This window comes from Penicillium canescens, assembly GCF_028828765.1.
Source record: "Penicillium canescens strain IBT 15451 chromosome Unknown utg000009l_segment0_segment0, whole genome shotgun sequence".
NCBI classification, from domain to species: Eukaryota; Fungi; Ascomycota; class Eurotiomycetes; order Eurotiales; family Aspergillaceae; genus Penicillium; species Penicillium canescens.
Genome location: NW_026703971.1, coordinates 2,536,765 through 2,563,379, shown reverse-complemented (window position 1 = coordinate 2,563,379; position 26,615 = coordinate 2,536,765). Strand labels below are relative to the sequence as shown.

The 26,615-nt window shown below is 50.1% G+C and overlaps 5 protein-coding genes across 5 annotated transcripts; 4 read left to right on the top strand and 1 right to left on the bottom strand.

The window, feature by feature from the left end:
- Positions 1-8,490: 8,490 nt before the first annotated feature.
- N7446_012089 (uncharacterized protein) lies at positions 8,491-9,932 on the top strand (the record flags this gene model as incomplete). Its single annotated transcript, XM_058520831.1, has 3 exons — positions 8,491-8,811; positions 8,920-9,052; positions 9,109-9,932. 3 exons carry the CDS (start codon positions 8,491-8,493, stop codon positions 9,930-9,932), a joined length of 1,278 nt encoding a protein of 425 aa, XP_058367117.1.
- A 349-nt stretch (positions 9,933-10,281) lies between these two features.
- N7446_012088 (uncharacterized protein) lies at positions 10,282-10,596 on the top strand (the record flags this gene model as incomplete). The annotated part of the gene is made up of 1 exon (XM_058520830.1): positions 10,282-10,596. The coding sequence occupies one exon, from the start codon at positions 10,282-10,284 to the stop codon at positions 10,594-10,596; it is 315 nt and encodes a 104-aa protein (XP_058367116.1).
- A 540-nt stretch (positions 10,597-11,136) lies between these two features.
- On the top strand, positions 11,137-15,013 carry N7446_012087 (uncharacterized protein; the record flags this gene model as incomplete). The annotated part of the gene is made up of 3 exons (XM_058520829.1): positions 11,137-12,346; positions 12,400-14,337; positions 14,439-15,013. The coding sequence occupies 3 exons, from the start codon at positions 11,137-11,139 to the stop codon at positions 15,011-15,013; spliced, it is 3,723 nt and encodes a 1,240-aa protein (XP_058367115.1).
- A 1,392-nt stretch (positions 15,014-16,405) lies between these two features.
- On the top strand, positions 16,406-17,303 carry N7446_012086 (uncharacterized protein). Its single transcript, XM_058520828.1, has 3 exons — positions 16,406-16,826; positions 16,889-17,017; positions 17,074-17,303. The coding sequence occupies exons 1-3, from the start codon at positions 16,532-16,534 to the stop codon at positions 17,145-17,147; spliced, it is 498 nt and encodes a 165-aa protein (XP_058367114.1). The 5' UTR covers positions 16,406-16,531; the 3' UTR covers positions 17,148-17,303.
- Positions 17,304-17,606: 303 nt separating this feature from the next.
- On the bottom strand, positions 17,607-18,065 carry N7446_012085 (type II toxin-antitoxin system death-on-curing family toxin; the record flags this gene model as incomplete). Its single annotated transcript, XM_058520827.1, has 1 exon — positions 17,607-18,065. The coding sequence occupies one exon, from the start codon at positions 18,063-18,065 to the stop codon at positions 17,607-17,609; it is 459 nt and encodes a 152-aa protein (XP_058367113.1).
- Between the last annotated feature and the right edge of the window lie 8,550 nt (positions 18,066-26,615).

Sequence of the window (26,615 nt, the reverse complement as noted above, 5' to 3'; positions counted from 1 at the left end):
GAAATTCCTTCAGCAGATGGAGACTTACAAGTCCTTGAAGCTTGCCATCAAACTTGGTGACATTGGAATTATCCAGCGGATCTTTGCACAATGTTGTCTCCTCTTCCCTGGCACAAAGAAAACCCGATATTCTTTCCTCTCCTTGTATATGACATGGCTCACTCAAACCAAAGCAGCTGATCCCGAGCTGCAGACTGCCATTCTTGCCAACGGACTTGTGAATCTACGGGGTGCGGAGGACGGTTGGTTCGAAATTGATCGACTGAATGAGTTCTTCAATCTTCATATGAAGACACTCATGTCGACTCGACGGACCTCAAATCTGGACATCACTACCATGTTCCGTCGAACTGCTCTCACAGCCAGCTACTGTACTGATCTAAAGGAGCTTCTGGAGGCTACCTTTGGAGAATATAGCAATGGGCGACACCAAAATAAGGATGCTAGCCAGGATGTTCGTCATCTAGCTTATCAGATCTCGAAGTGCATCCAAAAGCAACCAAATGGTCGGACAAGAGGCTTTCAACCATGTGATATACTCACAGAAACAATTGGCGAAAAGCTCTTCAAAGCCGTACAGAACTTCAATAGCCTCGTCGTCAACGGACAGTGGGCACAAGAAGTTGATTTTAGCAAGATGACATCGACTCCTATTGCTGTTCTAGATGAGATTGAAGAGAATGACACATGACACTGAATAGCAGGTTGCTGCCGGGACAGCTTTAGCTATACTTCTCTTCATTCCATTGATAATACTCCCACGCTATATTATAAGGTGACTGACACACATTGATGGAATGCATCAGATGGATTGTTCATCATTCTCTACCAGACCTTAGAACCTAGGTCTTCTCCACCCTTCATCACGCGACGCCCATTTCCTGATACCACACCGAGGGCCTTGCGTTTGGGAACTGGAGTTGCCGAAGGAGGAGGCATGTCCATAAAAGCTTGGGATGGCGTGTTAATATCAACCCACGGAGAGATATTCCGAGATGGAGTTGGTTGACTGGTGCTTTCTGGCGTGACTGCAGAAGACCATGTGAGGTTGCTGCATTCACTCATTTGACTAGAGTCATTCGACACACGCTTCCTCTTTGCAGGGGTTTGAATAGTGGCCATAAAGGCTGCTTGATATGCATTCTTCAAGACATCCACAAGACCCTCAGCAAGCTGATTCGACAAAGCCCATATTCCCAATATTGTCTGAAGATCCTTTGCCTGGAAATATTCCCGCTCCGAATAGGTGGCATTTTCAATATATATCGCAAGATGGACATATTGTTCTTCTGCCAGTATGCTTGAGCAATCAGGTATGAACTTCACTCCGTTCAAAGCGCTTGAAAGGACCTCCTTGGACCAATATTTTAACTGGTTGATGATTATCTCGTCCATCTGTCCTGACCTCGGACCGTGCTCAGTATACAGATAACGAGTTGGATCATTGAGCTGATACTCAGGATTGCAGTTGCTGCAGCACCGGTCACGCCGAGGATTACATCTGAACTCTTCAGGTTCATTGAAGTAGTCCAGGAACCGTTTCCGGAGGCATTCTGTAGGCTCATTGGCAAGGAGATACCAAAATTCAGGCAACACAGCACGTCGCTCTTCATGACTTAAGCGTCCACCTTTCTGTGGTCTCTCAGGGTTTGCTTCTTTGACTTCATCATCTGAATCGGCCAGTGGGTTGTCTTCCGCTAGATCATCATTTTCTGTATGAATCTTGCGTTTCACGGCACGTTTCTTGATACGCCCCTGTATCCACTGATCAACGAGAATAACGATCTTTCCATCCTGTCCAAGGCGAGATGCCCGACCACCGCGTTGCCAGAGCGTTGCTGGTTGTAGGTTTTTGGGGAACCGATACATGACAACTTGATCAATATCCTGGAGGTCCACTCCGAGCGCTAGTGCCTCGGTGGTCATGAGGACACGAAGCTTGGATTGCGGTCCGGGTTTCTGAAGCTCTTTGATCATTGCTTCCTTGTCTCCCTTTGCGGTGTCGCTATGGTAGACCTTCACCGTATCCATTGCCTCTTTGAGGGTATAGTTGCAATGTTGAACACTTGCCCCATCTGGTTGCTTGTTATGCTGCAGCCAATACCGACAATTTTCCATGGCAGTATATGCATCATTCTTCGAGTCAAAGAATACCAATGTCTTTGGGATTCGTGACGGTCGTAAAATGGGCTGACAAGGACCATTGTCAAACAGGAAACGCAAGGCCGTTGCCTTCTTATGCGCGCCTTGTGGGATCCAAGCTGTTTGAATGAGCAACTCTGGACGATTGACGGATGTCCGCAAGATTTCAACATCCTTTGGAAACCCAAGTCCCTCAATAACAACGCGCAATGTATTCATATCAAGCGTAGCAGAGCATGCAAACCAGGGGACGCCACTGCCGAATAGACTTCGCAATTGATGCAATCGCGCATAGTCCGTTCGAAAATCTTTGCCCCATTGAGCCACAAGATGAGCTTCGTCTACAACAACCAGAGCCAGCCGGTCTCGGAAACCTGGATGCATAGCAGTTGAACGGAACTTGTCACTGATTGCAAGCTCTGGACTCACGAGGACATGTGTGAACTTGCCCGCTTGTACCCTGTCAAGAAGTTCGGATGAGAATGTTTCCCTGTTTAGGAAACAAGGTCGCCCTCCAATGTTCTCGATGTAATTGGTCTGCTCAACGCCAATTTGATTCAATGGAAGCACAACAAGGGTGATAGACTTATCAAGCAAGAGTGACACTGCTTGCAATATCATACTCTTCCCAAATGACGTCTTCGCAATCAGGATAAGGTCCTTTCTCAGGTAGATCAATTGTCTCAATGCTTGCAACTGACCCGCACGTGGATAATAGGGATACAGCTCTCGAATTGCTTGTCTGATGGCTTGGTCCTGTTCATCCTTACGCTTCTCAGACGCATCGCGAATCAGCTTCTGCGCTTGAAGAACTGAATTCTTCTCAACTTGTTGTTTCTCCAGCAAGACAGTTGCGCCCTCATTCTCGTACTCCACTCCCAATTCAATAGGCTCTCCAGCCTTTGAAGAAGGTCGATTATTCTCAGAGGCCAACCAGTTATCCAACTGTGTCTGTCCATTTCCGGGGTCGTTCAGTTTCGCGTTATATTTCCGAGGAGGCTTCCGTCGTGATGGGCGTCGATCTGGCATCGTGAGGCGGGTTTGGAGTCAATTCTCACGCGATAGAGTTAATATTGTGGATCAGATGTAGCCACTATACATTAAAATATGTCAATATATGCTTCATGGAGGTTTTGGCGGAATACTTGGGGCATATAATGGCTTTGACAGCTTAAGAAAGGGTTCCTTCGGGTATTTTAAGGACATATTTCTCACCCACCTTTCCAGTTATACATACAATTTTGGTGTCAATGGGTTCAGCTCAGAAAGATGCAGAAGACATCGTCGCCCGATTCTTAATATTCGCGTGGGTGCGCGAGAAACTTGGAAATATTGAAAGACGCGCCTGGAAACTTCGCCATATAAACACGGGCAAAAACCCCGGAAACTTGTATGGTACCACCAAATTCCCAGCTCAGACGTTCCCCAAAAAAGGTGTGTCAGCATCGCTGGAAACAGCAGGCGGTGGATGGCCAAATTCACCGCCTTTTTGGGGGCGGCTGAGGTAACTGAGGTAAGATCTTGGCGCTCATAAAACCGCTGATTAATGCCTGTTTTTTACGCATGTTCCAGTCTGTAAGCCTTTACAAGGCATACATCGGCCCGACGTTTTACCAGGCCTGATCTAGTATTTCAACTCCCAATCCGGGGGTTCAACTCCCCCAAGAATCAAGATCTCAAGATCCAACGGCGACGACATAGTAATTAAGGTCGTAGATGAAGCCAGCTACAGTAGGCACTATAGTTTACCGGCGTCATCCAAAAAACAATCCAATTTCACCAAGTTTTCGTAGTATTCTGGTACTTAGAGAGTTCCAAAGTGTCAACATGTAGAGATATATATCTCATATAATTAGAAGTAGGTGCATGTTTCTGTTGAACTGTAGATTCAAGGGTCAAATCTATGAATTATAGGTTTATAGAGTTAAAATTTATACCGAAAGATAGCCAATCTCTCAAACTTAACGTCTGTCTTCACAGAAACGTAATATTCTGGGGATTACAGAGATGAGAGAGGTTTGAAGATATCTCATGAGCCATGGGGTGAAATGTTTTGGGCGAACAAATTGTAAAATGGGCGGGGAGATGGGTTATCCATGGACTTTTCTTGGGCTTTGGATGGGCTGAATTCACTGCATATGCATGATCTAGCCAATCAGATGCTAGAATCAAGATATTCCGTTTTAATGTCGACTGCTACGGTGATCTCTGTTTACAATATCTGTTTGCTACGGCGTCGATACGTCGACAGTTCTCTCACTAAGAAGGTATGTCGATTTCTTCCTCCTGAAGCTATTCCCCTGAAGCCCTTCATCCAATTTTGAACCTACTATCAAGTTGTCATCCTGATCATGTCGCAAAGCCAGGAGTTTAGATCCTCCCAGTTGGGCCTGTTCGACACTGAGCCCGACAATTCGTCAATTGCTACGCCTTCTCTTTGCCCAGCTACTCCGTCCACCTCTCGGCAGGTTGATAGCTTCTCGTTCGTTGAGCCGTCTGTTCCTTCGTCTATCGCCCTAGATCCCCTTGAACGCTTCCAACGTGTCGGTCCTGGTAGGAGAGGAGGCCAGTTTTTCCTTTACGACGCGATGAATCACACTGATTGGGTCAACTGGTGGTTGGAGACTGACTATGGATCTAAAAACAAGATCGCTTGGGAGTCACAGCATGGCTCCGCTTCGGAGACCGGGAAACAGTTTGAGCAAGTGGCCCATACGGCGACTGGAAACCCAAAGGTCTTGTGTAAGCGTTGCGATGCAATTCTTGAGCACCCTTATACTACTAAGAAGGATGCCAATGGGAGGGTTGGTCGTCATGGCACGACAACAATTACCCGTCATCTTCAGACCTCAGCCTGCCAAAAGGCTACAAGTGGACGCCGGCAGAGGGCTGAATTGACGAGGTTCCTTCAAACGGTATACTATCATACCTAGCTCTACTAGACCCTACTAACTAGCATCATGATCAGGGTAGTCATAGCCAGACATTCTCGCAAGAAGGTTTTGAGAGTAAAATCTTGGAGTTTATTACTACTAACCGGCTTCCATTCCAAATCGTTGAAAATCCAGCATTTCGTGAGCTCATCGCAGAGGTAAGTCCGTCAGACGCCAGTCCGTAGGCGTCAAATCGCCCAAATCCTCCAAATCCGCCGTCTTTACCAATCAGCCTCTATTTGCCTCGTCACCTAACTAAATCTTAAGTCTTGAATCTAGGCACAATCCGCCCTAAGCCCTCCGATCGTGCCCTCCGCTGATACAATTCGACGTCGCCTGTCTGGCCGTGTTAAAGAACGACAGCATGATACACTCAGAATGCTTCCAGAACATGCAAAGATCTCGATTGCGTTAGACTGTTGGACATCTCCATTTCAGCAGGCATTTATGGCTATTACTGGCTATTTCATCGATGCCGAATGGGTCTACCGTGAGGTGCTACTCGGCTTTAAACCCCTTCATAGTTCGCATACAGGTGCAAACCTAAGTGCTATTCTGATGGAGACGCTTACCGAACATGGCATTAAGGACCGAGTCTTTGGAATAACCACCGATAACGCATCGAATAATGAGACTCTGGTTAAGGCACTACAACAGTCTTTACAACAAGAGCCTTCGGCTTCGGCTACTGGTTTTAACGTCATCCGGGTCCCCTGTCTCGCTCATGTCATCCAATTAAGTCTGAACCAACTACTTCACCGACTTAAAGCACGCCCAAAGAATGAACAAGCCGAGACTGTCTGGACAGAGGAACAACAGATTAGCCTTGCTAAGGCGAATGCGGAGGCCAGGTCTAAGAAACGGGACATTGCGCATACCTTAAAGAGGATACGATCTCTTGCTGTTTATATCCGCGGGAGCCCTCGGCGTCGAGATCACTTCCTCAAAGTCCAACACGACCTCGACAAAGGCCAAGGCAAAGTTCCAGGGCAAGGACTTATGCCGATCCAGGACGTCAAAACTCGATGGAATTCAACGTTTCTGATGCTACGCCGGGCGAAGAGACTCCGTACTGCTATCAATGAATACTGTCGTCAGTTCAACTGTACAGAATTCGAACTTGATGATGAACAATGGCGCCAAATTGACTATCTGATCTATCTCACAAAGCCATTCTTTGACTTTACGCTCGCCCTTTCGAAGACACGAGAGGCGACGTCGTTTCTTGTCTTCAGGATCTATAACCAGCTCTTTGAACACCTTGAGAAGTGCAAGTCGCAGCTACAACGAAAACGTGTTCCATGGAAACAGCAGATGCTTACCTCCCTCGGAGCAAGCCATTCAAAACTGTCGGAGTACTATAAGAAGACGGATCATATGCGCGGGCATATCTATGCGGTTTGTACGATGCTATCGCCGGATAGTAGATTCCAGTTCTTTTTATCTGATGACTGGGAGGATGCCAAAGAGATCCGTGAGCAGTATCGAGTGGCTTTCCGTGAGGCACTTACTCCTATCCAGGAGCGTCTTACTACTTTAAATAGCCCGCAAGTGTCTTCCTCTGGATCGATGCCAAGATCCTTCCTTCTTGGCCTGATGGCTCCCCCGAAGTCTCTCTCCAAAGGCAAAGGCAAAGCTGGTAAAGCAACGCTAGGCCCGACTAAAGATGATGAGATGACGCAGTATCTCGACGGCAGTAAGTTAATCTCTATGTTTATTCTTTCTTGAGAGATGGTTTTTCGGCCGAAAAACCATCCCTATCTTCATGATACTAATTTCTTACAGGTTTAACTATATCTGATGAGCCGCTCTCCTTTTGGAGAGAGAATCAATATCGCTTCCCTGCTATTGCCGCACTTGCAAGAGATTACCTTGCAATTCCAGCCACAGGTGCTGGAGTTGAACGTCTGTTTAACACTGCACGCGATATCTGCCACTATCGCCGGGGCTCTTTGAAGGCGCAAACTATCGAAGAGCTGATGTTGTACCTCTGTACGTCAAGGTTTGATCTTGAAGTGCAAGAGGCGAAGGAATTTGAGCAGTTCTTTGGCTCTGATGAGATTCAGATCCTGGTGGAGGAGGCTCAGGCGGCTCAAAAGCCATGTGATGATGCCGAGGAGCCAGCTGAGGTGCTAGCTGTCGTCGACGTTGATGCGATCAGTGATGCTGAAGAGCAGGGTGATAGATCCGGTGATCTGATAGATGTTGACGATGACGATGACGATGCTACTATCGCTGCGGCACCGTCTCATGCGGCACCGTCTCAAGTGCGGACATCAGGGAGGAAGAGGAGGCATGTTGAGGATGATTTGTATGAGCATTATTAGCATGTAGATAGTTTTACCTCTTGGGATCTAATCAATCGATCTCATCAGTCGATCTCATCAGTTAATCTCATCAATCTCATAAATCAGTGAATTGCGTCGATTTCCATGAGATCTCAGTCAATTAGGGGCCTCAGGTGGTAATTGTAATACTCAAAATTACTAGGAAGGTCTACATAACTTATGCAAATGCCAAGAATTGGCATGTTTGCAATGTTTGGGGCCCATTTGGGGGCCCATTAAACCATATTGGGCTTCTACCTTAGGCCCATAGCCTACCAGTGGGCCTAATGCCAGGCCCAAAACCCGCCCCATTTATGGGCTGGGGTGGGTTGGGCTATGGGCTTTGTGGGCCGGTGCGGAGGTCTAGTTGGAACCATGGATCGTCGATCATACTACGGAAATTTGAAAGTAAAGAGCTCCCTGCCCCTTGCCTTGAGCAGCTCCCTATGTTCGTAGAAAGTATTTCCAAAATGGCTCACATTCTTGGTTTCCCACCTAGATACTTTTGAGTAGTCAAGCTACTCGGCCATACCCATGGCATGCTTCCATCTGCGCGGTGTTGCCTTTAACGTCCCCAGCTCAATGAAGGCAAATGGGGTCGAAAACAGAGCCACTGAATCTCAGGGGTTCCACCGTACACGGATCAAGGCCCGGCCAATCTGGATCAACGTCAATACCCATGCCCTATCGCCATTCGCACTTCTGTTAGTCTTGACTCCTTCGGGTCTCTGAGGCAAAGAAGATTGCCGATACTTCCGATGCGGATAGCCGCGTCACATTTCCCGAGCCGGAAGTCTCGTATCAAACTAGCTTCAATGTGCTTGCATTAGTGGAAGAGCTAACCAAGCCTCTTGCGCGCTAATCAAATCCATCACTAACGGCGCTCCCTACAACCAACAAACACCACATATCATTGGCTTTGCTCCCTCGCAAGCGAACGGTCGTTCCAACCCGGTCTAGGACAAATCAAGATGACAATGAAGATTTGCCCTCATCCTCCACGAGGTCAATCTGGACATCTGTTCAACAATATTTATCGGGCGTCTTGAACCTTTTGATGGCAAACGTAGGATTCTGACCGTCGAAACATGGAAGAAAGCCCCGACGCCCCGGAACCTCCTCTATCGGTTCAAGACCAGCGTGGTTCCGAATTGGACTTGTTTGTCCGTCATAACCCTGGTCAATTGCAAAAAATTCCTGATTTACGCGCCAAAATCGAGTCAATTCTTGCGTCCGTGGACTCATACTCTACCGCTATCGATGAAGGAAAGGTTATCGAGAGGCACCTGAACTTACCTCTACTCGGCAGCAGATTGGAAGACATCGTTAGCAACTCCTTCGGCAGCCCTTGCCCGCGTATCGTTGAGACAAATGGTCCGATGAATGACTATGGAGTTACTCCGGGCTGGGTAGATCTCATTCGGGACGCAACACCTGGCTAGTTCGAACCCCATGGCAATGAGATGTTTCATTACCGTACGCAAGGCCTGACAATAGAAATGAACAAACATGACCAGGAAGCAGTTTGCTCTCCTGTTTTTCGGAAGATATTCTGCTCGGGGCTCCTCCCTGAGGACCTGAAAGCAGAGCAGGAGACTATTACTGCCCTGCTAGGCGACATGTCTGAGCTGGGTAAAGATATGATACAAGGTGAGATGCCACAGCTATTGTGAAAGATTATGTACCAAGCGGCTAAACCCCATTAGCATTTGCGAAGATCCAACACGTCGTGAAACAACTCAAAGATTATAGCAGCAATCTCTCGGCTTCGACGGGAATCGCACCCTCCTCCCCTGAGCCTGTTGGCCAGGGGCCGACCATGTCTTCACGGCTTTCATCTCTCGGATCTTCAGTTGGGAATTCGGGGGGTGAAGAGAATTGCACCTTGCCAGTTGATGGACCACAAACTCCCCCACCTGATACCCGACTAGTGCAAACTCAGCAAATCACGCCGCACGGAGCCCCTGCTGCATCTGAAAGAGTAATTATTTGCACAAACACCGGGGGGAAGGCGTGCTTCATTCACCGCCTCGCCACCGCTGGACCAGGGCAGGAAAAAAAGGCATATGCGGACTTTATGCGTGGCCGATGTCATATGTCCTGGCCAAGGATAGCAGACGATTACTGGAGGACCACGGGGAATCGGGTTAGTGTCAATTCTCTAAGGCAGCAGGCTAAGCGAATGGGGATCCAAGTAGAGTGTGGAAAGCCGGAAAGACCTTCGAAATCGAGCCGGTCGAGCCGATCGAGCCCCTTGGTGCTGAAGGTCAACTTCCCTCCGCACTCAGGGAAGTCGGCCAAGAATGATCAACAACCAAATTCCATCGGAATTATGCAAGATGGAGACCATGGGGTGGGCGACAGACTAGAAGCCTCCAAAACGCATGGGCATAACACTGAGCCCAAATACTCCACGCCGAATTCACCTTACTCACCGCAAGATATACCCATGTCCAACGATAAGCGCAACCTTCAAACTCAAGGCTCCGGCCAGGATTCTGCCGGCCAGCTGAACTGGATGTTAAACTGACTTTGCAAATCCGTATTTTCCGCATGGTGTCTACTTGGCTATCTTTGTGTAAATAGTGTTTCGCGTCTAAGTGCGGTTGGCATACAACAAACGCAACGGAATTTGTGAGAAGTAAACCCCAGATATATATAATAATTGGTATGATTTGAAAATTCAAACATGAACATAGCGAACATGGCAATCTACGACCCAAACAAGCCATTCGCGCTCGCAGCCTTCTCTTAATAAGAAACTTATATTAAGAAACTTATATAGATTGTTGGACCCCATGTGACCCCCTGCAGTGTTCGCCTCACGTGAGGACGTGCCACCTCCGTCGCGTGTTCGCGTGGGCGTGTTGCGCTGCTCCATGGGTGATTCATGCCACTGCCGCCGTCTCGCATTGCTGGTGGGCGTAGAGCGGCGGTCTGTGGTCGTGCCTAGGGATCCCTCTCCTGCCCTGCGGCCCGACGAGCCGCATGTGCCGTTGGGCCTCACCCGCCAGCATTTCACCGTTTCTACAGAGAACATGCCGCGCCTGGCTTCAACGACCCTTTTGCTGCCCGTCCGGGAAGGTCCTCTACGCCTTCGACCCGCCATGCTTCTGACTGCGGATGGCGTCCGCATCAGGGGAGCGGGTGTTATGTTCTCGCTGCGCCCGTCCTTGGCAGCCCAGTCGATATAAAACTTGCTCTCGCTGTCGGGAGCTGCAACGATACCGGCTGTCCACGTCCAAAATCCAAGCTCCCACCGCGGTGCCGTCTTCTCTTCCTGCTGCTCCTACTGTTCGTCCGTCGTTTACAGACGCCACCCTTTCTGAACAGCGTGTGCTCTGTTCGGGCTGTGCGCGACCTTGGCAATCTGCTCGGTATAGGGTCTGTGATGACTGCCGCCATAAAGCTCGAATGCGGCGGCGGCGGCATCGTCCGCTGCCTGTACGTGCTTCGGTTAACCCTGACGCGCAAGGGGAGCCCTGCTTCCTTATATCCGTCAACCGCCTATTATTCCAGTGCAACCTGTATGGTGGAAACTCCTTGCCCAGGCTGCAGTCCGGCCCTTCTCTCAGGACTGGTCAAGGGACTGCTCCTTCTGCGGTGTGCTCCTTCTTTCCACTGAGGCTGATGGCTGGTGCTGTCGGCGAGGCCGCAGACGCCTACCTCACCTACCACCATTCACGCCAGCTGTGCAGTCTCTCCTGGACCGGTATCAAGGCCGTGTGTCTGCCATGAGCCGTCGGCTCCATGACCTGTTTGTCTTCTCCGCCATCGGCACCACTGGCCAATTCGTTCGATTCCAAGGTCAGGCGAACGTGGTCCTAGAAGGCCGGATCTACCACCGTTTGCTGGATGTCGCGGATACGGGTCACAGCATGCACTGGTTTCTTTATGACGAGTCCGAACGAGGTCTACGGGCAAGGCATCATGACATCCCTAATGACATTCTACATGGGATACGCGATTTTCTCAGTCTGGTTAATCCCTATGTGCGGACCTTGCGGCACGCCGTCAGTCAGGTCCCGGACCAAACAGTCGCCCTCGCTGTTGAGCTCTCTATCCCGCCTGCGGGTGGTGAGCTCGCTGCAGTTATCACTGCGGAAAATCTCCGCCGCGTAGCCCCGCGACAGGTCGTCTTTTACAGAAAAGGTGGCCTGCAGCCACGGTTCGTTCCGACCCTGTCTTGCCAGTACGAGCCGCTACAATATCCACTTCTCTTTCCACATGGCACGCGAGGTTGGGGCATTCTCGACGAGTCCCGGAAAAACATACCTTGCACGCTGATCCAATGGTACCGCCACCTGTTCCTGGGCGAGCCACGCATGCGGATCTATGGCCGTTTGGCGTGTGAATATGCTGTGGACATGTTCTCGCGGACGGAGGAGGAGCGCCTGCACTATCTCAAACGGGGCCGACGCATGCAAGCTGCTGCCATGGATGAGGCTCCAAGTCCTGACATCCCCGATCTCTTCGAGAACAAAATCCCTGCCGGTTTCATGGGGTCCCGGGCCTGGGCTTCGGACCAGGTGGCTGACTCCCTCGCGATCGCGCGACAGCTGGCCAAGCCGTCACTGTTCCTCACCATGACGACCAACCCTAACTGGCCCGAGATTCAGTCCCAGTTGCTCGCAGGCCAACATTTCACAGACATCCCTGCGGTGGTGTGCCGTGCGTTCCACGGACGACTCTGTGGGCTGAAGGCCTTTATGAGGGAGAAATTTGGAGGCCTCCTGTACGAGATATGCGTTACAGAGTTCCAGAAACGGGGTCTACCACACGCGCATCTGGTCGTTAAGCTCCAACATGAATTACCTTTGAGCCAACTAGATGGCTTCATCTGCGCCGAGTTACCAGATCCGGACGAGGACCCTGCCCTACATGCAGCGATCGGCAGATTCCATATGCACTCACAGAACCACTTGGACCGGTCCACGTCACGCTGTAACCGAGACGGCCGCTGCATTTACGAGTACCCTCAACCTATCAACAACCAGACATGGATGATCTTGGTCGTGTCCATTACCGCCGACGCAAGCAGGAAGATCGATGGGTGACTCCTCCTGTACCCGCCCTAGTGCACCTGCTCGACTGCCATATCTATGCGGACGTGTGCTCTACAGCGACGATCTTCCTTTACCTGTTTAAGTACCTCTTCAAAGGACCCGATCGGGCGCGCTTTGGTATTCGGGCCCTCCACGATGCCCGGGCAGACAATGAGGACGACCAAATAGATGAGTTCAGAGACGATATGAACGCCCGTTACCTCTCTTCGTCCGAGGCTGTCTACCGCATCCTCAACTTCCATACTGTCTCCAAACGTCCTGGTGTCCGCTGCCTCTCTGTCCATCTGGAAGGCAAGAACTTAGGGAGGATGCACGATCGAAACCAACCGGGTTACTTCGAGATGAGCGACCTGTTGTGGTACTTCAAACGCCCATCCACAGAAACCTTCTCAGGCTTGAAGTATACCGAGTTCTTCAGCCTTTTCTACCTAGAGACGGTGCCCCTGGATGTTCCACTACACAGAGGTCAGACCCTCATTGCTACTGTCACCACCGAAAAGGGACCATGCCAAAAGGTGTTGCGCCGTCGAGTCAGCCAGCCTATTGTCACCCGACTTCAGACCGTCCCACTTCGTCTGAAGGAAACGTTTTACCTACGCGCACTGCTCCAGGTGCGGCCAGCGAACAGCTTCGAAGATGTCCGCACTATCCGGGGGCACTGCTATCCCACATACCAGGAGGCTGCCACTGAGTTAGGACTCTTCCAGGATAACCACGAGGCCGTGTACGCGATGAATGAAGCGATCACAGCCTACAGCCGCCCGTCCCAGCTCCGCTTTCTCTTTGCCCAGCTTCTGTCTAACCTTCCATTTCCAGCTGTGGAACTATGGTCCCGCTTCCACGGCGATCTCAATGCTGACTATAGACTACGTCACCCTACGGCCCACGCCACAGACCTTGCCTTGCAGGACCTGGCACGCTATCTCTCAGCACAGGGATCGTCCTTGGCACAGTGTGGCCTACCGGAGCCCGTTCAACGTTGTGCGGAGGTGGATTTGGAACTTGCCTTCTTCCAGACCCAACTGGTATCTATCCGCGGGAGGCATAAGGAGGCCTACAGTAGGATGAATTCGGATCAAAAAGGCATCTTCGATCATCTCCTAGACCAATCGGACATTGGCGGCTGCTACTTCATCGACGGCCGTGCGGGTCGCGGGAAGACATTTTTGATGAGCGCCATGTGTGATCGCGTTAGGGCAGACGAGCGCATCGTATGCGTGACTGGAACCACCGCCCTCAGTGTGATCCATTACGAGCGGGGTCGGCCGGCCCACTCGGCCTTTGGCATTCCTGTTCAGGAGTCTGACATGGGCTTGGTGTCTAAGGTCAGCCCCCAGTCAGGTCGTGCAGAGCTCCTACGCCAGGCCTCGCTCCTGATCTGGGAGGAGCTGCCGATGGCGAAGAAGGCGGTCGTGGAGTGTGCAGACCAGCTCCTTCAAGATATCATGAGGAATGACCTGCCATTTGGAGGAAAACTCTTCATTGGACTAGGCGACTTTCGTCAGGTGGCACCAGTCGTCCGCAGAAGTTCTGGGCCTACAGCAACTGTCAACAGCTCTATCCGCACCTCCACGCTCTGGAACCACTTTAAGGTCCTGCGGCTGACTACCCCGGTCCGACAGGCCGGGGATCTGGTATACGCAAGATGGGTGGACCAGGTAGGAGATGGTGTACACCCCTATGAGACAAGTGTGCCACTGCATCACTTGCAGCATCTTGACGACCTTGACGCTGCGGCAGACTTCCTCTTCCCACAAGATTCCGTCTCTACCTCCGCCGCTGCTGTCCAGCACGCATTCCTTAGCCCGTTTAATGCGCGCGTTGATCTGTTTAATAAGCTCATCTTAGAACGGTTACCGGGGCGTGCAGGTATTCCGATTTTTGCTAATGACTATTCCCTGTAACATGATTCTAATCGCTTGACGCAACTCACCCTTCATGCTCCTCTGGCTAACCTTCCACTGCGCCAGAGACCTATTACAGTCATGATACGATTAAAGAACTAGACGATTCCACCTTCAATCTCCCCACGGGTTCAGAGGCGGATCTTCTCTCGGTATTGAACGAGCCCGGAATACCCCCGCATGAGCTCTCACTCAAAATTGGCTCCGTTGCTAGCGTGATGCGGAATCTCTCCATCGAGAAAAACTTGGTCAAAAACGTGAGGGTCCAGGTGGTTAACCTGCTACCGAATGTCGTGCAGGTACGGTTACTGCAACGAGCATGCACGCCTGACACCGAGTCGCCGACGTTCTACCTGCCACGGATCACATTCGAGTTTCGGCCTCACCGCGCGAATTGGACGGTGCAACGGCGGCAATTTCCGCTGCGTCTAGCTTATGCCACCACCTTCAACAGCTGCCAGGGTCTCACTCTGGACTGGGTTGTGCTAGATCTCACCCTGCCGGTCTTCGCCCATGGCCAACTTTACACTAGCTTATCCCGCGTCCGCTCTGCCGTAGACATCCGTATTCTCCGAGACCCAAATGACATAGAGCAAGACACCATTAATGTCGTTTATCACGAATTGCTACTGCCTCTGTGACAGCAGATAATGGGGCGAGATTCGACCTTTATGCAGCCACCATGCCGACGTTCGAGATTCACATATATAGAACCTACGTTGAGAACTTTTATTTAGTCCCATAACATCGATATTTCAAGAATGAAACTCCCTAGCATCCTACTCGCCGCGCCCGGTAGCAGCGGCCGAAGGCCGCTGCCAACGCGACTCGTATGTCATAAGATCAATACCTGCATTCTCACACGTGAAAGCGCGTCTCTTGCACGGTTGAAGCCCGCGTTGCGATGGGCGCAAAGTGATATTTCCCAAAAGGGGGTTCAACTTAGGACCCACTCAACAGCACCCACTGGCCGAAGCGCTAGCGTTCCCCTCTGTCGCGGTAGCGGACTATGCTGTCTATGCTATCACCATATTAACGTTGTCTGCCTCCATGAATGAAGTCCATCGATCAATCCATCCATTCCTGTAATAGTCGGGGGAAACAGCACGCAATGGACACTTAAGTTCACCGCCCTTCTGGGTGGTCGGCTATTGCCTCTGGTTAGACCTCCGCAGAGCCCATAAAGCCCAAAGCCCAGCCCAACCCAACCCGCAAATGGGTTGGGTTTTGGGCCCGGTCCTTAGGCCCATCGATGGGCTATGGGCTTGTACCTCGAGCCCACTGTGCGTTAATGGGGGCCCAAATGGGCCCCAAACAATACAAACATGCCGAGAATTTGGATGCCAAGATAAGTTGAACCCCCTTTTTGGTATTAATTAAATTACTTCTGTTTTACGTCCGTTTCTTACCCTGATGCCTAAGGTAATATTTTATTAGATTTAATGATTTAGAATCAATTACTAGCATTCTCTCTATGTCACGTAAAAGAACACGAGAAAACGCGGTATTAAGAAATTTTCAAAATTACAGAGGTTCACCAGAAAGTGGTGGTGCTTCCCTATAAAACCTAGATATATATCTAACATCAAAACATCAACATTCACCTTTTGGGTTATATCTCGACCCCCACCGATCGGATTTTTGTTCAAAATCAGCATGCGTACTCATAGTATTCCCTTTATTTTAAAATTTAAAATTGAACTTCATACGATTGGTGGAAGGTCGTAATACAACGATTACAGAGTCCGCTTTGTCAGCGCTTGCATGGGTTTTTTTGGGGGCCCACGGCCCAACCCACTGTGGGCTGTGGGTTGGGTTGGGCTTTGAAGGTTGAGCCCATAGCCCACCGTGGGTTGGGCCGTGGGCCTAGGGTCTGGGCCCATTTATGGGCTTTGCGGAGGTCTACCTCTGGTTACTTATCAATTCTCCTATTGGCCTGACTGGGATCCCGAACGCAACTGATCCGCTGATATATTTTTCCGCCCCGAATCAAGAGTTCCTTCGAAGATGGGTATTTAAGATTACTGGTCCCACTCGTATCTGTCACAGATCTCTTATATGCTTGTGTATTCTACATTCTATACAACCCATGATACGTCTTAAACGCGAAGGTATTCCTTGCCACTTCACTGATTTGTGTTTTTGATTAGTCCAATCCCATGTTTCGCAGTGCCCTTCGGCCCCTCTCTTTTCTGCACTGCACTAGAAGGGCTTTTACCGCGCGATATTTTCATCGGGTCACGACAGATTTCGTTACCCATGATGCGAGAGGAAACCTGGTTAGCAGCAAGGTGCCTATTATTATTGGCAACCCTGGAGAAGCTTATGTTTTGATTGAGCAAGTGGTTGGTAGTGCACTCCGTGCTGCCAGTCCCTATATATCAGCCTCTGCAGCTAGTGCTGAGGAAAGGTGTAAACTTACGTTTTTCCATGACTCGCAATACTTTGGGTTTGGTAAGTTATCAGTGTGCGAGAGTTTTCTACCGCCAATGCTAACACTTTGTTTTCATTGCTAGGATCGTCGAGTTATCCCCGGCTCTATGTCCCAAACCAAATTCCCCGCCAAACAGAGTCAGATTCAAGCCCCGCAACTTTGTTCCTGGGTGGAAAGATGCACGAGATAGCTCTAGATGGAACACCTGATGGTACAATCCAGCCACAAATCTTTCACGCCTTACGCATACTGATCCATAATGCCTAGCAAATTTTGCGGAGAATGCAAGCGCGACTGGACGGAACCTGGACAGCGTACTCTACCAGCTGAGGGATATGTGATGCCAACCTTGTTTCCTTGCAGCCATGTCGGGAATCGTTCGATACAAGACCGTGGAGACAGCTTGGCAGTTTACGACTAGAACACGGGAGAATATTTATTAGCAAAGGAGAAATCCCAATGTCGTCGAGACTACGGGATGCTTTGGTAGATACTCGAAATTCACTATTCAATGTAATAATTTCTAAATTGTTTGCAAAGTATGCATGAGTCAATTGATGCACAATTTGATTTATTCAGTTATCAATGCTAAACTAACAGATTTGAATCTTGAGGGTCTCCTTCCCTTCCCCAAAACAGGGGCGAATGGAATGCAAAGACACCGAAACAATGCGCAAGACGACACTAAATTGTGACTATGAGTCCCACCTGGAGCTCGCGAACAAAAGAATTGGATGCTGTGATCAGAACACCACCCACACGCCATTCAAACGTCCATGATGTTGACGGACAGTATCAGACTAGTACACGAGAGCCGAGCTTCTATACTCCATGACTTCTGCAGTAACAGGACCAAGAGGCGCTGCCACAGACTTGTAATAAATTCCCAATTGTTGAGCGGTCCACTGCTTGGTAACGACGGCGACGTGAGCATTTGCTAGCGCCTTGTTGTGTAGATCCTCCGCGAATGGTACCTTCTGAAGATAGAAGCCGTTGATTTTCAAGAACATATCGGCGGCCAGTAAGGCGGTGCGTTTGTTCCCGTCTTGAAAGGCATGGTTTAACATTATTTTCTCAGCAAGGTTCGCAGCAAGCTGGAAAACATCTTCCTCCTTTGCGTAGTGTTTCATGTTCATCGGCGAATGGATTGCCGACTCTAGCATGTTTGGTTGGGCTGGAACAGCATTGGGGACGACGAATCTCGCATGAAGTCGCTGAACTTGGGAGACTGTTAGAAATCGAAGCGTCTTTGTAGCCATTTGAAAGAAAACAGATATGGCAAGAAAAGGAGTTGTATGATGAAATCCAATTTGTAATTTTCAATAAGCAACCCTCTGTTGAACTCTCAGGAAGATCAAAAGGAAAAGTACAGTAAGGGAGCAATATATTCGACTGGCTCCTGACTTCAAGGAAAGTAAGAACGAGTATTTATAATACTTTCAGTTGCTCTGCTACACAAGGCTGTTGGGTTTGCAGCAACAGGCAACTCGTCCAGGCGCCTCCCGGGCGCTAACATTGCACTCCGTATTGGTTCGCTAACACTGCTCGATGTAGCGAGGTCCCTGCATTAGAATGTCGTAGTCCAGTGGAGAGCCGTACTGGGGCGAAAGCTGATCTCAGGAATCCGTGTGCACGGCCACGCTTGCGGATGCGCACGAGCGCAAATGGGAGAAATAACGCAGTGATCGATAACGTGGCTTGCAGATGTTGAAACTAAAGCTGGGAAGGACCAGCGGCTACACACAAGCCACACAAACACCTCATTTGGCGTGGAGGCCCATGTATCTAGCGAAGTCACAAGTATCGCAAATAACAATTTAACGCTTAGAGAGCTTATTGGTCTTAATCTGAAACATCTATCGCACTCATGCACGCTTTTTGATCCACTTTAAAGGGACGGCCATTTGGCCCTAGAAGTTCTTTTGCTCCTAGAGCCATTGGTGCGGTTTCTGGGAGCAAAGAAGCTGCTTCTAGGAGCCACATAGCCCCCAGGAAACCCGACATAGCTTCTGGGGTCTAGTACCGTCACTTCGAGGAATAAAAGCCACGTTCCTGTTGACAACTTGTTGATTCCTGGAGGCGTAGGTGTGCCTTCTGGGAGTGGTCCAATGACGCAAATTTGTGAGCAGGGTTGGTGAAGGGTGTTTTGTGAGAGCTTTCCGCGGTCTCGGAAGGCAGGTTATTGACTCCAGGACCCTAAAGTAAGCTCCCAGGGGCTCCACAGCTCCCAGATCTGGTCAATGTATTCCCAGAGCCAGTTTCGTTTGCAGTCAGGAACGTAGTGAAGATCCCAGGGCTAGATCTCATTTTCCTAGAAATAGAAATAGCCCCAGGATCTCAAGAGTATTTCCTAGGGGATAAACAGCTCCTAGAAATGCTTTTGAGGTTCCCAGGGCCAACATATTGGTTCTCAGAGTAAGTTAACAAGCACGAGAGTTTGTCAGTCTCTTGCCTGTGGCTTTTCTGCCAATAATCCCCGCCTTCACGCGACACGGCTCCACTGAGATGAATCCTCTGTTTCTTTGGTCACCGCCGTTAGGTATCATGAAAACAGAACTCTTATCTACCACTACAGTTTCGAGCTCAGACATTTTCGGAATCAGCGAAGCAGTCAATAGCTACTGGCTATGGTGTATTGGTGTGCAGCACTTACGAGATGAAACGGTCGCGTTGTACTTGGGAGTTTAACCATCGATATTTCATTTCTTGCTAATTTGCTTCAAAATTCTATATCACGGCTATAACGGCTATAACCTCTGTTGCCGATCACGATGCCGAGTGTTTGGTCACGTGTACTCGCGTGTGATTCACTCGCTTTTCGCATTTTCCGTCATACTCGGCTGTAACTTGTGATCACCTACGCTGAATGGAATTCAGTCGTGCCGACCGGCGAAGCGGTGCAGAAGTGGAAGGTCCTCGCGGTAGATGAGTTCCTGCTAGTCTGGCTGAGCGACGGGGGCCACTCTCTTCGACTGAAACACCTGGGGATCCCACTGACCGCTGACGCGGCTGACTTTGAGGATCGTTTGATGATAAGATCCCGAGGGTGGCAGGTTCTCCATCGGGAGACGATCCACTTGCTGTCAAAACGGAATGTGTTTCGGCATCCGATGAGGGGATTCGTAAGGGGCGAATGATGGCATCTAGGGCTCCTTCGTTTCGGCTGCGGTCATCAGTATCTTGGTCGTCTCAGAAATAAGGTCATCCACACTTACCACACACAGCATGACGTGCCAAACCCTGTATCTCGCTTTTCCAACCATTCTTCGGCGCATGACAGATGACAGAGCGATGTGCACTGACCGCAGTGCAAGATCACGCTCTCGTCCGCATGGTCTTCATCCTCAGTCTGGCAGAACACACAGTAGATGCTGTCGATGTGGATGCTGTCGACGGCTTGGCTCGGCCTGAGACTCTGCAGCGTCAAGTCTTGGACACCCGCCCGGATATTAGTTGCCGATGAGAGGATGGCTGGTCGGGTCGGCGAAACGCGCCATGGAACACTGTTCGTCCGCAGCATTGCAGAAGTCACAAATGGATTGAATGGCTGCACTGGCTCGGGGTTGGTTGACAGGGGCACCGGTGGTGGTGATGACCGCGTGTTGTCTGATGCAGGGCGTCGCCTGGAGGCTGACGATGTCTGACGCTGGCCTGGATGTACAACAACTGATGGAGAGGCCATTCTGGAGCCATGTGGTACTCGCGCCTGGTTGCGGACGGCGGCTTCATACCACTGCTGGCCAACTTGGTCGGCCTGCCGTTGCCGGTGCCATCTTGCGCAGAGGAAGTCTCTGGCCACATCACAGAGCTTCGACTGCAACGTTGACAAGTCAAACGGCTCTCTAGCGAGAGTGGTCAACTTTTGATGGCCGGTCTTGTTGTCTTCAACTTTGATCGAGTTCTTGCATGGCTCGCCTTTTTTCGTCATCCCGCAACAGGAGCCAGGACCGCCATTGGGGCTGACCTCTATCTCACAAACCAGAAGCGGATTCCAAGGCAGCATGGTAGTCATTGAGGTGGTCGTCAAAGGCAGAAAATGCTTCGGATTGTGGTGGTGTTGGGCAATCACTGCGGCGTTCCCTCGCCAGCTTTATATGCCATCGCGTGGGCTCCTTACCTACATGGCTGCGTGGCTGGCATGGAACACTTCCTTGAAACAGTACGTCGAAGAATGCATTCACACGCAGTATGCGCCGTATACAGCCGATCAGTGGCCTGCATGAAGGGATATCATTCCAGACCACTGCTGCAATCAGCTGCACATTTGACTATCCATCGCGGGGACCATACATTGGCGAACAGATTGGCTACTGCGGTAGGCAGCGAAGTCGACAAATGCTGCGTTAGATTCTGGGTTGCCTATGAATTTCGAAGTGCGTGATAGGTTGTGATTTGTTCTTATGGCGCTAGGTGCAAGATGTGGATACGTAGAGATAGATTCGGTTCCCAGGCCATCGACACACTACCAGGAACAGTTTTGGCGTTCCCAGGAGCTAGACTCCAGAGATTCTCCAACTCCGCCTTAACGTGTTTGTCAAGGCTTTGATGCTGCCGTGTGATTGCTACGCACCTCTCAGCGGAGTGACAGACTACACTCCTAGCTGACCACGGAATTTAGCTGAGGTGAGTATATAAAGGCCTCCCATATCCTACTTTCACATCTCTCACCTCACCCCTATCTACATTTCGTTTGCTCCATCCGCTGTCCAATCATGGTCCGTTCAATTCGTTCTTACGGGGTTTACCGATGAGCTAATACGTTACAGCCAAATATCAGAGACCTGCCCAACGAGCTTTTGCTGTGGATTGTGTCGTATTTGGACGGTAGTGCATTATTTGCCCTCGCAAAATCATGCAAAGACCTCGATTTTAGACTGCAGCCCAGCATCTGGAAATACAACATCAAATTTCAGAACAGCAATCTTTTGCACTTGGCCGTCAAATACGACAACATTGGTCTTGCGGAGGCTTTGCTCCAGCACAACGCCAACGTCAATGCATTTTACCGAGGCAAAACTCCTTTAATGAGGGCACTCAAATACTCTTCCGCTGCTGTGCGGGACCTCTTGCTCAGTCGTGGAGACCTAGACATCAACATTCAAAATCAAGCGCGGGAGAGCGCCCTGTGGTATGCTATCCACTACGGAACCTTTTCCGCCGTCAAAAGTGTCTTAAATCAACCCAACGTCCAGGTGGACGTCAAGCACAAACACGGCCGAACGGCGCTCCACCTAGCAGTCCTCGCAGGCAGAATAGGGTTCGTGCATCTGCTACTTTCTAGTGGCAGCGACCCTGATCTACAGGACGATTCGGGCCACTCGCCATGGGACTGGGCATGTCGCTTCAATAGACCCGTGATGGAAATGATTTTTTCAAACGATCCGATGGCCAAGGTGTTTCTTGGTACCAAATCATCACAAGAGGCTGAGCTACCTCTTCACCAAGCAGTGGCCTATGGGTCAGTAGATGTTGTCAAACGGCTTCTCGGACAAAAGGGCCCGAGTTTGGACATCCAGAACCGGAATGGTTGTACGCCGCTCCATCTCGCCATTCAAAGCGATCGCCTAGAAATGGTCAATTTGCTCCTAAGTCACCCCCGTGCCAACGTGAACTGCAAAGACAAAAATGGCAATACGCCACTTTGGCTGTCGACTTACTCGTCATGCGACGAGATAACCGAAAGGCTGTTGGCCGAGAAAGACATCAACGTCAATTTTGTTGGAGGCCGCGGGAGTTTCGAGACGCTGTCTACATCTCTCCACCACGCCGCGGCCAGGTTGGATACCGTGCTCCTACGACGGCTGCTTGCGGTGCCAGGGATCAGTCTGAATCTCTGTGTTGGAGGCCACTCTCCATTCTCCGTGGCCGCATATCACGGACGCATGAACACGCTTGCTTGTCTGTTAAGTGTGCAGGGCGTGGAGATCAATGGAATGGATGTAATAGATCCGCCCATTTGTCGAGCGGTTGCACATGGCCATCGCGATGTAGTAAGACTCTTGGTGCAGCAAGACGCACGTCTTAACATCAATGAAAGCACGATCGCAACTCACGACACTGCTCTCTGCATTGCCGCCGCTTGTGGTGAATTGGAGATGGTCCAGGCACTACTAAGCCATAATCGGATTGATGTGAACCTCAGGAATCAATGTTCTGAGGATCCATTGATGTTGGCGGTCAGGGGCGGGCATTCCTCGATTGTTAATGCACTTGTGGTCAATCCGAGACTGACATACTTCAGTTTGGCAAAATCCCTGCGTCTAACAAGGAACGATTGCATCCAGAGGGCCATTCGAAGCAGAATGGAAGATGCCAACACTCCGCAAAGATTGCTGAAGCGGTCTCCGGGGAGAAGGTTTGGTGGTCTGGAAGAGCTGGCGACATCTACTTCGGGTAGCTGTCGTGATGCAATGCGGGACGGCCGAGTTAATCGACACTTTCTCCGCTAGCTACACTGCCCACATTGTCACTGGATCCGTAGTTTTTTGTTTATAATATATTGGGGTAATAAAAGCGATACTAGAACATGAGGGATTATTCGCAGAGCATTCCACGAAGGCTATGCTATTCCAGATGTAAGCTACTTTCCATGCGGTAATTCTCTCTCAATTACAATGTTGTCATATTATTGCCAATTTGGAAAAGTAAGACCTAGGACAATCATGAATACATATGCAACCCTTCACCCTTCTCTTGCGTTGTCCAAGAACCCTGGTACATGTAGATTGAGTCTGGACGGGTGGTTCCAGTCATCGAGTACGCGAGTCAGTCGACCCCGAGATGATTCCAGTGCCTGCTCGAAAAAGCGCAGCCGAGACAGCTGCTTGTCGTGGCGCAGCTGAAGTCCATCCCTCTCTTTAGTCAGGTGTCTGCTAGCCTCCTTCAAGATCCAATTGCTCTGCTCTAGGTTCTGGCCATCGATGTGTTTGGACACGCACGACTCCCATAGGCGTCGATACAGTCCGACAAGTCGAGCCGCGGGAAAGGCGGACTTGGGATCGTTGCGTTCGAGGTCTGCTAGTACCTTCAGAATAGGTTGGAATGGCTCGGTCGCCAAGGTATGTCTTGTTTCTGCTTCCTGTGGCGAAAGAGAGAGCTGCGATAGTCAGCAAGAGCATTGGAAGCTGAGCCGCTTTACTTACCAGTGGAGGGACATGATCAGAAGCCTCCTGCGAATTCTCTTTTTCAGAAATGATTGGCAATGCACTGGGCTGTTGTTCTCCTTCTTTTTCCTGGTCTGGCGTGCTGTTAGGGGCATCCATCTTGATCGCAGAGGAACGAGTATCTGGGCAATAGCATGTCCACTAATTCTTGGAGGCTTTTATAGACTAGAGGACATCGGTGGCTAGGTACTCAGTCTCGTTTTCACCATAAAAGTCAATCAGCGTAGTCAGCTTTTCAATCTCAGCACTCTGTTAGCAGTCAGTTTAATGATGGTGCTGGTGATCAGTCTCGTGGTGTTGATGGTTGGTGAATGTGCCTCATATTAGTGGCTTCCGGTGATGAACGGTCCACGAGATATATATTCAATCACAACGCATTTTCCACATTCGTTTGAGAGCTCAGAAATCCCAAACGTAAATAGAGTAAAATCTAGAGGACAGAAAAAGAAAATCGAAAAAAATATATCTATCTCAACCAAGATCACAGGTTCAAAACCCCGTCAACAAGGACGGCCAAGCTTCAACGGGTGACGGGTTGAGTACCCGTGCCCGCGCGACCACGGCCTGACGCTTTCCGCAGCCTAGACGGGCAGAACCACACACAGCTCAGACAATCAACACTCAAGCAAGGCCAGAAAATTTTCATGTTCCTAGGATGAAAATGTGAGCGCTCTTGGTGAAATCAAAGAACGAACAGCTTCCATTGCCTCAGTATTAGGACCGTAGATTCAACAGTGAGCCAACGTTTCTTAACCGACTCACTTTGACTAATTCTCAACATGACCCTAGCATTTTTAGTCGGTGGGCATCTAACATGACACCAAAAATTCGGCTGCAAATAGTTGCGGTAGAACGAAGGCATGAATTGCAACAGACCTCACTTAGGATAGCGTCGTGTCCTTGAACGTTTGCTCTGTAAGAGAGCACGTACGCGACGGGAGCCGAGAAACCTATAAATTCGCCCTCTCCCCCCGGCAATTTGTTCTACAACACTGTCACTTGCTGCGCAAAGTCGAGCAGGCCTTCGGTTCGAGGCACCTGATAAGTTCTTCCCTTCAACCCTACTGGAATTTCCACCATACTGACACCTATGGATACGTCGTGGGCCGACAAGCTTGAAAGGGCTTGTGAGAAAGTGATTCCCACCAGATCCAGTATGCCACATATACCAGCCGATGAAAGAAGCAGATTTGGGTTAGCTGGTCAAAGTATGCGAATATCTGTCCATCATAGCAGTGGACTACTGTCCCGCCCCTGAATATATCGATGCAAAAGGGGATTTCTATTCAGGTATGTAGATCTCAGAGCGACCCTTTCCTAGACTGGACTGACTTCAAAGACGATGCGAAATAACCGGATCCTTGCATTCCATCCAATGCACGCGCAAAGCCACGGAGCCCTTTTCCGTGTCTTCTTTCAGAACATGTGAGTTCTACATGTCTCGCCGGTCGACAAGCTAATGATGGACAGGAGACCGTTGACAGCGCCCTAATGTGAGTCCGAACCAGCGGTGCCGTCAGTGCTCCGGGCAAGGTCATGGCTTACACACCATTTCTAGCCCTGCCACATCAAACCATGCAGCATGTCCTATGTGAAATACTGCAAATCAAAGGCGAGGGCCAACAACAGGACGCATAAGCTCAAGAACCTTGTTCTCTATGGTAAGGTGAGTGGATGTCGCGGCTCTTGATGCGCCGGGTCCGATGATTTGTGCCAAGTCTGTGCCCCAGACACGAACACTACTGACATCTTCATGCCGTTGCAGGAGCAGCCCATCGCCAACCGCGACAATTCTTGTGGCGAGTAACCTATTCCCGCCGAGTCAGATAAGACCCAGGGCCCGACGCGCCATCGCGTCTTCCCCTTCCTCACCGCCTTCACACCATGAACAGTGGAGTGCCTCAACCTCTCGCTGTTTGCACGAAGCTGTCTCCTAATACAACTGTACAAATTTTTGTCACACGTGAGTTCGTCATGCGCCTTTGCCGTGTTGTGAACTTGTCGGTTCATCCAGCGCGACTTCTCGAAGCGACAGCCGGAGAGTGTGACGAACCTGGATACAACATGGTATATTGGTGACTGCATCGCAGAACTGAGTTGGTAGTGATCTAGTTGGTAAGCAGGTATGATCACGAATCTTGTTGATTATCTGTCTCAAGCATACACTCGGATTTTTCATGAACGGCGTAAAGTACAGCACCTTGTCCAACTGAATCAACACTTGCTGACTCGGGTCTCACCACAGGAAGACGCCGTCAGATTCCCATCACCCTAATGCAAAGCGAGCAAATCTCTTATCTGCTCGACCTCCCCTACACCAATACCATCTATGCTTTGTTTCTTCCACATGACTACTGGTGGCATCGACGAGTCGCTACCTCGACCTTCTCCCAGTCGATTTGGTTCATCAGATCATGCGTTGGTATGCCTACCTGATGCAGACTCAATGGAGCGCGCATAGCAGTGTCTGTCTCCCGGCATTTGAACCCTCTCATAGAATGGCCTACTTGCGGCTTGGATCCCTGGCGTCCAGTGGGTGACCATCGTTGTCCTCAGATGGCATCTAGCGTCTTTCGAGCCTGAAACCCCTAAGAAACCGGGAGAAGCCAATGCTTTGTCTAGCTAGAGCCATATTTTCGTACTGGC